This window comes from Mauremys reevesii, linkage group 5 (genome assembly GCF_016161935.1).
Source record: "Mauremys reevesii isolate NIE-2019 linkage group 5, ASM1616193v1, whole genome shotgun sequence".
Classification (NCBI taxonomy): Eukaryota; Metazoa; Chordata; order Testudines; family Geoemydidae; genus Mauremys; species Mauremys reevesii.
This window is the reverse complement of record NC_052627.1, coordinates 112,193,700-112,206,894: the sequence shown is the minus strand read 5'-3', so window position 1 is coordinate 112,206,894 and position 13,195 is coordinate 112,193,700. Positions and strand designations below refer to the sequence as shown.

At 42.7% G+C, this 13,195-nt stretch overlaps 1 protein-coding gene across 1 annotated transcript in view; it reads right to left on the bottom strand.

Moving 5' to 3' along the window:
* Nucleotides 1–13,195, bottom strand: part of CLNK (cytokine dependent hematopoietic cell linker) — a 124,142-nt gene that overhangs the window by 58,261 nt on the left and 52,686 nt on the right. Inside the window, exons 4-5 of the mRNA XM_039542050.1 lie at nucleotides 10,697–10,737; nucleotides 9,005–9,167 (exon numbers count right to left, since the gene is read on the bottom strand). Coding sequence (XP_039397984.1) covers nucleotides 9,005–9,167; nucleotides 10,697–10,737 — 204 coding nt within the window. The remainder of the gene's footprint in view (nucleotides 1–9,004; nucleotides 9,168–10,696; nucleotides 10,738–13,195) is intronic.

Here is a 13,195-nt window from a genome sequence, read left to right as displayed (position 1 = left end):
GAAGCTTAGACTTGAAATTAGACGAAGGTTTCTAACCATCAAAGGAGTGAAGTTCTGGGGAACAGCCTTCCAAGGGGAGCAGTGGTAGCAAAAGACATATTTGGCTTCAAGACTAAGACCTGGTCTATACTACGTGTTTAAACCGATTTTAGCAGCGTTAAACCGATTTAACACCGCACCCGTCCACACTACGGGGCCCTTTATATCGATATAAAGGCCTCTTTAAACTGGTTTCTGTACTCCTTCCCGACGAGAGGAGTAGCGCTAATATCGGTATTACCATATCGGATTAGGGTTAGTGTGGCCGCAAATGATGGTATTGGCCTCCGGGCGGTATCCCACAGTGCACCACTGTGACCACTCTAGACAGCAATCTGAACTCGGATGCACTGGACAGGTACACAGGAAAAGCCCTGCGAACTTTTGAAATTCATTTCCTGCTTGCCCAGCGTGGAGAGCTCATCAGCACAGGTGACCACGCAGAGCTCATCAGCACAGGTAACAATGCAGTCTCCTGAGAATCGAAAAAGAGCTCCAGCATGGATTGCACGGGAGGTACTGGATCTGATCGCTATATGGGGAGAGGATTCAGTGCTAACAGAACTGCGTTCCAAAAGACGAAATGAAAAAGTATTTGAAAGAATTTCCAAGGCTATGATGAAAAAGGCCACAGCAGGGACTCAGTGCAGTGCAGAGTGAAAGTTAAGGAGCTCAGACAAGCCTACCAGAAAACCAAAGAAGCAAACGGAAGGTCCGGTGCAGGACCAAAAACATGCCGCTTCTACACTGAGCTGCATGCAATTTTAGGGGGCTGCGCCACAACTATCCCACCCTTGTCCATGGATTCCGAGGTGGGGGTTGTAATCTCAGCCATGGCTGAGGATTATGCGGACAGGGAAGATGACGAAGAAGAAGAGGAGGACGAGCTTGCAGAAAGCACACAGCACTCCGTTAGCCCCAACAGCCAGGAGCTTTTTCTGGTGAGTGTACCTTTGTAAATATAAAACACGGTCTAAAAGCAAGCGTTTTTTAATGATTGATTTGCCCTGAGGACTTGGGATGCATTCGTGGCCAGTAAAGTTACTTAGAAAAGTTTGTTAACATGTCTGGGGATTGAGTGGAAATCCTCCAGGGACATCTCCATGAAGCGCTCCTGGAGGTACTCCAAAAGCCTTTGCAGAAGGTTTCTGGGCAAGGCAGCCTTGTTTCGTCCACCATGGTAGGACACTTTACCATGCCATGCATGTAGCAAGTAATCGGGTATCATTGCATGGCAAAGCATAGCTGCGTATGGTCCTGGTGATTGCTGGCATTCAAGAAACATCCGTTCTTTATCTCGCTGTGTTATCCTCAGCAGAGTGATATCGTTCAGGGTAACCTGGTTGAAAATCAGGAATTTAATTAAGGGGACAGAGATGCCCATTTTCCTACTGGGTTCGTGGCCTGCTGCTTAAAAAAAAATCCTTCCTTGCATGTAGCCAAGCGGGGGGAGGGGAGGAGTGAAATAGCAATGAGCTTTTTCGCGTTTGGCTAGCAGGGATCTTCCCAGCTACCAGCCATGCGGTAGGGGAGGGGGAAGGGGGGTGATTAGCAGTGAGCTTTCATGATACCAGCCATGCAGTGGGGGGAGGGGTAAAGCACTGTATATATGAAGGCTGCAGAAGCCAAAAGACAGTGGCTTACCATGGCCGCATGCATGCTGAATTCTGATGCCCGGACCTGCGTCTGTGAGATCTGTAACACCAGAGCCGCAGGCACTCAATATTAAGATGCAAAATGCGACCTTGTAGTGAAATCACATGTGCTATGTAAGGTGAATAGTGCTGTTCACTGTGAAAGAGTATAACCATTGTTCTGTAAAATGTATCTTTTTAAATACTTCTCTCCCTTTTTTCCCTCCCTCATGCAGCTGCAAATTTTTCAAGCATCTCTACTCTGTCCCGAAGCTATCTCAGCTAAGGCGGCGGGAAAAAAAGACGCGAGAAGAAATGTTTTCCGAAATCATGGAAGTGACCCGCAATGAAAGAGCGCCTCTGAATGAGTGGAAGGACGTGGTAGCAAAGTACAGGAAAGATGCCAGTGACCGTGAGGACAGGAGGGATCAATGTGAGAATAGGAGGGACAAAAGTGAGGACAGGAGAGACGCTCGAGATGAGAGGAGAGATGCTCGAGATGAGAGGTGGCGGCACGAAGATCAGCGGTGGCGGGATGCAACTCTGGGGCTGCTGCGTGATCAAACTGACATGCTCCGGCGTCTGGTGGAGCTTCAGGAACGGCAGCAGGATCACAGAGTGCCGCTGCAGCCCCTGTATAACCACCATCACCCCTCACCATGTTCCACATCCTCCTCACCCAGACGTGTAAGAACGCGTGGGGGGAGGCTCCATGCACCCGCCCCCTCCACCCCCATGGACAGCCCAACCAAAAGGCTGTCATTACTGTGAATTTTTTTTAGTGGCCTTTTCCTTCCCTCCTATCCTCCTTCCAAACCACACCCGGGCTACCTTCTCAGTTCTCTCCCTCTTTTTATAATGAATTAATAAAGAATACATGATTTTTAAACGATAGTGACTTTATTTCCTTAAGCAAGCTCTAATCGAAGGGGGGAGGGTGGGTTGCTTACAGGGAATGAGTCAATCAAGGGGGGTGGGAGTTCATCAAGGGGAAACAAACACAGCAGTCACACCCTACCCTGGCCAGTGATGAAGCTCGTTTTCAAAGCTTCTCTGATGTGCACCGCTTCTTGGTGTGCTCTTCTAATTTCCCTGGTGTCTGGCTGCGCGTAATCAGCAGCCAGGTGATTTGCCTCAGCCTCCCACCCCGCCATAAAGGTCTCCCCCTTACTCTCACAGAGATTGTGGAGAACACAGCAAGCAGCAATAACAAAGGGGACATTGGTTTGGCTGAGGTCTGAGCGAGTCAGTAATGTGCACCAGCGTGCCTTTAAACGGCCAAAGGCACATTCTACCACCATTCTGCACTTGCTCAGCCTGTAGTTGAACAGCTCCTGACCACTGTCCAGGCTGCCTGTGTATGGCTTCATGAGCCATGTCATCAAGGGGTAGGCTGGGTCCCCCAGGATAACTACAGGCATTTCAACATCCCCAACTGTTATTTTCTGGTCTGGGAAGTAATTCCCTTGCTGCAGCCGTTTAAACAGAGTGGTGCTTTTTAAGACGCGAGCGTCATGAACCCTTCCCGGCCATCCCACGTAGATGTTGGTGAAACGTCCCTTGTGATCCACCAGTGCTTGCAGCACCATTGAAAAGTACCCCTTGTGGTTTACGTACTGGGTGCCTTGGTGCTCCGGTGCCAAGATAGGGATATGGGTTCCATCTACCGCCCCCCCACAGTTACAGAATCCCATTGCAGCAAAGCCATCTACTATGGACTGTACGTTTCCCAGAGTCACAACCTTTCGTAGCAGCAGCTTAATGATTGCTTTGGCTACTTGCATCACAGCAGCTCCCACAGTAGATTTTCCAACTCCAAATTGATTCCCGACTGACCAGTAGCTGTCTGGCGTTGCAAGCTTCCAGAGGGCTATTGCCACTCGCTTCTCCACTGTGAGGGCTGCTCTCATCTTGGTATTCTGGTGTTTCAGGGCAGGGGAAAGCAAGTCACAAAGTTCCATGAAAGTGCCCTTACGCATGCGAAAGTTTCGCAGCCACTCTGACTCGTCCCACACCTGCAAAACTATGCGGTCCCACCAGTCTGTGCTTGTTTCCCAGGCCCAAAATTGGCGTTCAATGGCTAGAACCTGCCCCATTACCAGCAGGATCTCCAAAGCGCAGGGGCCCACGGTTTGAGAGAATTCTGTGTTCATGTCCTCATCACTCTCATCGCCGTGCTGCCATAGCCGTCTCCTCCTCGCCTGGCTTTGCAGATCCTGGTTCAGCATAGACTGCACGAGAATGCGCGAGGTGTTTACAACGTCCAAGATTGCGGTATTGAGCTGAGCAGGGTCCATGCTTGCTGTGCTATGGCGTCTGCACAGTTCACCCAGGAAAAAAGGCGTGAAACGGTTGTCTGCTGCTTTCACGGAGGCAGGGGTGAGGCTGTACCCAGAACCACCCGCGACAATGATTTTTGCCCCATCAGGCACTGGTACCTCAACCCAGAATTCCAAGGGGTGGGGGAGACTGCAGGAACGATGGGATAGCTACGGGATAGCTACCCACAGTGCAACGTTCCAGAAATTGATGCTAGTCTCAGACCATGGATGCACACCGCCGAATTAATGTGCGTTGTGTGGCCGCGTGCACTCGACTTTATACAACTGATTTACAAAACCGGTTTCTGTAAAATCGGAATAATCCTGTAGTGTAGACATACCCTAAGCTTGATAAGTTTATGCAGAGGATGGTATGATGGGATAGCCTAATTTTGGCAATTAATTGATCTTTGATTATTAGCGGTAAATATGCCCAATGGCCTGTGATGCAATATTAGATGGGGTGGGATCTGAGTTACTACAGAGAATTCTTTCCTGGGTGTCTGGCTGGTGAGTCTTGCCCAGATGCTCAGGGTTTAGCTGATCGCCATATTTGGGGTCAGGAAGGAATTTTCCTCCAGGGAAGATTGGCAGAGGCCCTGGGGGTTTTTTGCCTTCCTCTGCAGTGTGGAGCACAGATCACTTGCTGGAGGATTCGCTGCACCTTGAGGTCTTTAAACCATGATTTGAGGACTTCAACAGCTCAGACATAGGTTAGGGGTTTATTACAGGAGTGGGTGGGTGAGAGTCTGTGGCCTGCGTTGTACAGGAGGGCAGACTAGATGATCATGATGGTTCCTTCTGACCTAAAAGTCTATGATGCTATGACTCTAATAGTTCCTAAGCTAATTATCCTTTTGACTATTGCCGCACATTAAGTGGAAGTTTTCATAAAACTTGCCATGATTATCCAAAATTTCCTTTTTGGGTGGTAACAGATAATTTAAAACTCATCATATTTTGTTGCCTACTCATCCAGTTTTGTGAGATTCCTCCGTAACTCCTCACAATCTGCTTTGGACTTAACTATCTTGAATAAATTTGTATCATCTGAAAACTTTGCCACTTCCCTCCCCCACCCCACTTTGTTCCAGATCATTAATGAATATGTAAAATAACATCAGTCCCAATACAGATCCTTGGGGGACCCTGCTGTTGCCCTTTTTCCATTGTGAAAACTGACCATTTATTTCTACCCTTTGTTTCCTATTTTTCAACCAGTTACTGATTCATGAGAGAACCTTCCCTCTTATCCCATGACCACTTAATTTGCTTAAGAGCCTTTGGTGAGGGACCTTATCCAAGTACACGATGAGCTCATCTAGACTTAAAACACTACTATGGCACAGTTGTGTCACTGCAGCTGTGTTTCTGTAGAGTTTCATTGTAGATGCTATCTGCACCAATGGGCTGGGTTCTTCCATTGACATAGGTAATCCACCTCCCTGAGAGGTGGTAGCTAGGTGAGCGGAAGAATTCTTCTGTCAATCTAATGTCTACACAGGGATTTAGGTCGGCTTAACTATGCCAGTTGGGTGTTGGGGATGGAGGGGGTAGATTTTTCACAACACTGAGTGATGCAGCTATGTCAGCCTAATTTTCTAGTGTAGACCAGGCTGCTATTGACTGGATCACTCCCTTGCTAGTTCACTCCCTCAAATAATCCTAATAATAGAATTATAGAATTATAGGATTGGAAGGGACCTTGAGAGGTCTTCTAGTCCAGTCCCCTGCACTCAAGGCAGGATTAAGTATTATCTAGACCATCCCTGACAGGTGTTTGTCTAACCTGCTCTTAAAAATCTTCAGTGATGGAGATTCCACAACCTCCCTTGACATTTTATCCCAGTGCTTAACTACCCTGACAGTTAGGAGGTTTATCCTAATGTCCAACCTAGACTGCTCTTGCTGCAATTTAAACTCATGGCTTCTTGTCCTATCCTCCGAGGTAAAGGAGAACAATTTTTCTCCCTTCTCCTTGTAACAACCTTTGATGTACGTGAAAACTGTTATCATATCCCCTCTTGGTCTTCTCTTCTCCAGACTAAACAAACCCAATTTTTTCAATCTTCATGTTTTCTATACCTTTAATCATTTTTGTTGTTCTTCTCTGGACTTTCTCCAATTTGTATACATCTTCCTGAAATGTGGACTGGACACAGTACTCCAGTTGAGGCGTAATCAACGTGGAGTAGAGTGGAAGAATTACTTCTTGTGTCTTGCTTACAACACTCCTGCTAATACACCCCAGAACAGTGTTCACTTTTTTGGTAACAGTGTTAGACTGTTGACTCATTTAACTTGTTATCCATTATAAACCCCAGATCCCTTTTCACAGTACTCCTTCCTAGGCAGTCATTTCCCATTTTGTATGTGTGCAACTGATTGTTCCTTCCTAAGTGGAGTACTTTGCATTTGTCCTTATTGAATTTCATCCCATTTATGTCTGACCATTTCTCCAGTTTATCCAGATCATTTTGAATTTTAATCCTATCCTCCAAAGCACTTGCAGTCCCTCCCAACTTGGTATCACCCGCAAACTTTATAAGTGTACTCTCTATGCCATTATCTATAGCATTGATGAAGACGTTGAATAGAACTGGACCCAGAACTGATCCCTGCGGGACCCCACTCGCTATGTCCTTCCAGCATGACTGTGAATCACTGATAACTACTCTCTGGGAATGGTTTTCCAACCAGTTATGCATCCACCTTATAGCAGCTCCATCTAGGTTATATTTCCTTAGTTTGTTTATGAGACGGTCATGCGCGACCTTATCAAAAGCTTTACTAAAGTCAAGATATACCACATCTACATCTACATCTCCCCCCTATCCACAAGGCTTGTTACCCTGTCAAAGAAAGCTATCAGGTTGGTTTAACATAATTTGTTCTTGACAAATCCATGCTGACTGTTACTTATTACCTTATTATCTTCTAGATGTTTGCAAATTGATTGCTTAATTATTTGCTCCATTATCTTTCTGGGTACAGAAGTTAAGCTGACTGGTCTGTAATTCCCTGGGTTGTTCTTATTCTCATTTTTTATAGATTGGCACTATATTTGCTCTTTTCCAGTTTTCTGGAATCTTACAGGTCTTCCATGACTTTTGATTCAGATATCTCCTTAGTCAGCTCTTTGAGTATTCTTGGATTTATTTCACCAGGCACTGCTGACTTGAAAACATCTAAGTTGTCTATGTAATTTTTAACTTGTTCTTTCCCTATTTTAGCCTCTAATCCGACCTCATTTTCACTGGCATTCATTAAGTTAGATGTCCAATTGTTACTAAACTTTTTGGTGAAAATTGAAACAAAAAAGTCAATTAGCACTTCTGCCATTTCCACATTTTGTATTACTGTTAATAGAATGGTGAAGCATGATTTCCCTTTACAAAAGTCATGTTGGTTCTTACCTAACAAATCTATGTGTGTGACAATTCTATTCTTTATTATAGTTTCTACCAATTTTGCTGGTTCTGAAGTTAGATTCACTGGCTTGCCAGGATTGCCTCTGGAGCCCTTTTTAAAAATCAAAATTAAGGGGGATTTGATTGCAGCCTTCAACTACCTGAAGGGGGATTCCAAAGAGGATGGAGCTTGGCTGTTCTCAGTGGTGGCAGATGACAGAACAAGGAGCAATGGTCTCAAGTTGCAGTGGGGGATGTCTAGGTTGGATATTAGGAAAAACTATTTCACTAGGAGGGTGGTGAAGCACTGGAATGGATTACCTACGGAGGTGGTGGAATCTCCACCCTTAGAGGTTTTTAAGGCCCGGCTTGACAAAGCCCTGGCTGGGATGATTTAGTTGGGGTTGGTCCTGCTTTGAGCAGGGGGTTGGAGTAGATGATCTCCTGAGATCTCTTCCAACTCTAATCGTCTATGATGCTATAAACATTACATAAGTAATTTAATGGGACATGAACACAAAATTCTGACTTTCTGAAATGCATTTTCAGATTCTTTTCTGGTATGTGACAGCTACAGGTCATAAATAAACTAAAAATATCTGTCTATTTGTTTAATATGCTTTTCTTTGGATCCATCAGTCAAAATTTGCATTGTTTTCCCCAGGCAGTAACTGTATTCTAGGGTTCTCTTAGATAAGCACCAGAGGATGCTTACCATAGGGTTCCTAACAGAAATGTTCCCATTGGCAAGTGGTGTGTGTGTGGGGGAGAGATTTAATCAAGCATTTGAATGCTGCTGCTTCAAGTTTCCAGATAAAGCCTGGACATAAGTTTTTAGAACTCAGCATAGCCTCTCCCTGAGTTGAACCCATACTGTGTTCATACACGCTGAGGAATCTAAGGAAAAATGAGCTCAGTAATTTGATTCGGGTCCAATCTAAATCCCATTGAAAACAATGGAAAAGCTTTGGCTTCAGTGGGAATTGAATCAGGCCCTTAATTTATACAAACCTCTCCCATTTGCTGCTGTGGAGTTTATTTTAGCTTTTTAAAATTAATTTTATTTAATTAATTTATTTGCTATTTGTTGGGTGCATTTTATGTACATATTTATTAAGGTATTTCTGCCTATAGCTCTCTTTTTTTGCAGGGGTTTAAAATCTCTAGAAAGTAGTTATTAGGGCTGACTAATATAGCCTTTAGGGAGCACCTTTATTTACCCCAAATTTGACAGTGGTTTGTGTCAAATAATGTATTATATGTAAATGCTAAAATAAAATGAGACTTGAATAGGGCCTTCTGTAAAACAAATCACTGGCTTGATTAAAATACCGAATTTTCCTATAGACAATCCTTGTGAAATTTATTTAAAAACAAAATGCCCATTCCTGAAGGATGCGGTAGGGACCCTTAAAATAATGATGCATTCATATGCAAATTGATTATCCTGGCAATTACATATTTTTCTTTCTATGTCTTTCACCCAGTGGAGCACTTGGTCTAAACATTTTTAAAAATAACCAGACTGAGCACTATCTGGTCCTTGCTTTCCCCACTTATTCCAAGGACTCTGTTCTGTTTTAGCACAGAAGTAAATTACCTGCATACTCGGATTCTTTTATAGGTTTGGCAGGCAAAATTTTCAAGGCATGCATTGCCTCCAAGCTGGACGTTTTTACAGTATCATATGCATACTGTTCTTCATCAGGTACATCGCATGAATGTTCTGATTCATCCTCACCCACTTTTGCAAAATGTTTATCCTAGGCAAAAGAAAGAAATTCAGGTAACACAATGAACCTGTAGCTGCAGGGCTCACTTCAGGCTTGGCCAAAGTGAATGCAACTCCATTGACTCCAATGGCTCTCCTGACTTCAGTGACCAACTGACTTTGATGGAGTTGGGCTGACTCATGCCTGCAGACTGTGATTTGGGAGTTTTGTTCAGCTGTTGAAGGGATGAAGATGAAAGGTTGCACGTGCTACACTGGTGCAGCAGAGTTTCTTTTTGCAGTTTAGAATGTAACTAAGGCTGCATACAAACATGAAAGTGACTTTAATTTGAAAGTTAGTGGGACTCAGGCTCCTAAGAGGGAGATTTTCAAATAGCAGTTAGGAGTCTAATTTCCATCAACTTTTGCTGAGTATCATTTGTGCCTTTGGAAATCTCCCCTAAGTGCCTAAGTGCCTAAGTCACTTTGGAAATGGTAATCTGGTTCCTAAGTCACTTAGGGGACTTTTGAAAAATGTTACACAGAATGTAACTTAACCAGGAAAGCACATTTTAAAATTTTTACATTTCACTGTAATATTTTCAATGTGTCATTTGTGCTATGCTGTTCAGTTACATAAATCATCAAGCTAGGGAATAGAACTAATATTATCACCGAGGGTATAGCTTAATGGCAGAACATTTCTGGCCTTGGACTCTGTGAATCTGAACATCAGTGATTTATGTAATTAACCAGCTCATCACAAATTGCAGATTTTAAAATAAAAATATAATATTCAAAAGTCACTTTTGGTTAATAGATATTTAAGTATTTGAGTCCTGAGTGCTTGCATTAGCAAATCTTCTGTGTCCAAGCAAACAAGGCAGGGCAGTGAATATTACTGAATTGTAGAATTGCAATCAGCTTTCACATTTGAATGAAAGTTCACTGTGATGTTTTTATTTGTCCAGCTCTTCTGTTGGCACTACTTGGGTACTAATTGTCCAATTTATAGCACATGCTCTTGCCGTTCTTGTTTACACCAACTTCTATTGACTTTAGAGTGATTTTTGAGGTACACAAGTAAAACAGAATCAGGTCATAGATAAGCAATTGGCTGTTGAGTAGTCTGCTCCTGTAACAGCCCCTGTCAACTTCAGAAGTTCCAAGCCTATCTGGAAATAACCATTTTCCATGTTTATTTTAATACAAAATTACGCATTAGAGAACAGATGCATCTTATACTTTTGTAGATTTGACACTGAATGATTATTCTAACTACAATGATACTGTAGTTCAAACAGAACATAGCTATATGCAGAAAATGAATCCTATTCGTGGTATATTCAAAAACAAGCACTGGCCTAATCCTGCTCCCACTGAAGTCAATTTAAAGCTCTCATTGATTCCACTAGGAGCAGGGTTATGCCAAGCACTTTTCAAAATCCCACTCTACATTCCATGTGCTCAGGCAGAAAGGATGATCTTCCCACAACAGCACTACAGCAGCAACAATCTGAAATTTCAAGTCTAAGTGAAAGTAAAGCAAAATTTTCGAAAGGAATGGAAAAAAATACTTACAAAATTAGATGTTTTTCCAGGAATATTTCTGCTCTTGCCTTCTAAATAAAGTGATCAGAAAGTTTACAGCAAGTATTATATATTCTATATAGAAGAGTGATACATTATTTAGCATGTTATTAAAGGGAACAGAACTTAGTTAACTGTATAATATACTGAAAATATTCACATAGTGAAAAATGCTGGCTGCCCCTGAGTAGATACATTAGTAAGGAAAGAGTCTTATGGAACCTCAGACCCACCCTTATTTCATCGCACAGAGGCTATCAAGGCCAAGTTTTTCTGAAATGGGTGCCTAAAGCTAGGTGCCTAAATAATAAATAAATACAAATATTGTAAATAGTTGTATGGTTCCCGTCACTACAGCATCTGAGCACCTCACAGTTAGAGCTTAGAAGAAAATAGTTTTCCTGGCTCATGGATATTTTTGGGAGCTCAAAATTTCTTCCTGTCTCAAATCTGGACAAAAAGTTGAAATCTCAACTATTCATGAACTGAAAAAACCCCAATTTGTTTGGTTTCATTTTTTATAATTTTGAAGTGTTTCATTTTGATTTCAATTTTTTTCTTTTTTAACCTCTTTATACTCTGTCTTAAATTCTAAAGTAAACATAATTTCAAATCAGAAAAATTGGCTTTTTTTCGGTTTGAAAATGTCAAGACAAAATCTTTTGATACTTTTAGAACTTATCTCATCATTTTTTTCAAGTTGGGAATTTCATTAAAAAGTACTCCATTTCACAACTGTTTCAGTTTCAACAAATTGGTATTGTTTGGTGAAAAAAAAATTATTGAAAAATTCCCGACCAGCTCTACTCACAGTCTTTAGTGTATTACACTCTTGCGAGGTAAGGAAGAAGCATAATTCCCATTACCTGGGAGACTGGGTCACAGAGAGACTGACTTGCTCAAGGTCACACAGGAAGTCTGGGGAAAAGCAGGGAATTGCCTCTATGACTCGAGTCCTAGGCTAGAATCTTAACGACTGGGAGTAGCCTTCCTCTCCTATGTGGCCAGAGTTTCAAATTTTCAGCAGCCAGCCCACCCACCTGGAAAGCGGCAATATAATCAAAGAAGTCAATATAGTTTTGATTTTTGCACATAGCTTGTTTACATATGCATGCTCCCATTTGATATATATTGTGTTATGTAGATCCTTTGGTCATTCTAACTTACCCTGACCAAAAAACAAAACAAAAGAAACACACCCTTTTATGCCTCATTGTTCTTCTGTAAGTTAGATGCAATACATGATCCCAGCAACAAAATATTGCACAATTTTGGATGGCCCAGCAGATGGCATTAAATGTTCATTTGTACTGTACCTGTACTACTGTTATCTCTGTTCATACAGTCATCCACGGGGGAGGAGAAACAGAGTCCTGCAAACTATGGGCCTGACTCTCCGCTCACTTACACCAATTTACTACTATAGCTCCATTGACTCCACTGAAGTTACTCCTAATTTACACCAGTGTAAGTGAGAGGAGAATCAGGCCCTATAAACATAATGATGAAAACAAACCAGTGCTTTAAAGTTTCATTCTTTGGTTTTCTATTTCAAGTTATAAAAATGACTCTATATACCTTGAGTTCCAAATTAAACATGCTCAGCATGACAGGAAAATGAGTCACACAGATCAATATTGTTGGCCACGTTCTCTACTGTAACCAAGTGGAATTTGAAACAGGGCCAGGCAGAGGTGGCCTCATTCCCAGCATAAATTAGAGCAGCACAAAGACACCAGTAACTTAAATTTACACCTGTATGTCCAGAGCCCCAAGCCATTCTCATAGTAAAGTGGGTGAGGTTCTGTGGCCTCTAAGGTGGAGGAGGTCCATCTAGATGATCATGATGGTCCCATCAGGCCTTTAATGTCCATGAGTCTATGAGTCAGAGATCACTGGAGCTCAGAGGCATCCCAGCCATGCCACCTTTCTTCTGGGAACACCTCTTCTGACAAAGGGCGGTGAGGATGGTCACATAGAGCGACAGGGCTGGCACTGTTCTGTCTAGGGATTCCCTGTATGCAAGGAGAACCCTCAGTTTCTGGTTAAGTTATTTGTCCAGCTCCTTTCTGCTGACTGAGTAATGCAAACCAGCCAGTACAGGAGGCAGAATCTTCCTCTTATGTCATGATGGACTTTCAGTTCACCTTTTCTATAGTGGTGACAAACCTTATATACAGTAATGTAACATAACCAACACAATGTGTATTGGGGCCTGGTCTTGCAAAACACTGAGCACCATTTGGAAGGTGCATGGTAATTGAGGGCTCTCAACACTTTTCAGGATGGTATTCATTTCTTTATTATTTGTAATGTGTTCATACCCTCAGGTCTCAGTCTGATCAGGGCCCCATTGTGCTGGTGTTGTACAAGCACACGTAGTATATAGTCTTTGCGCCAAAGAGTCTACAATCAAATTGACCTCTTATCACTGTTATTTTCATTGGAAACTGAAGACTTATAGTTGGTGTAGAACCAGTGTTTCTCAGC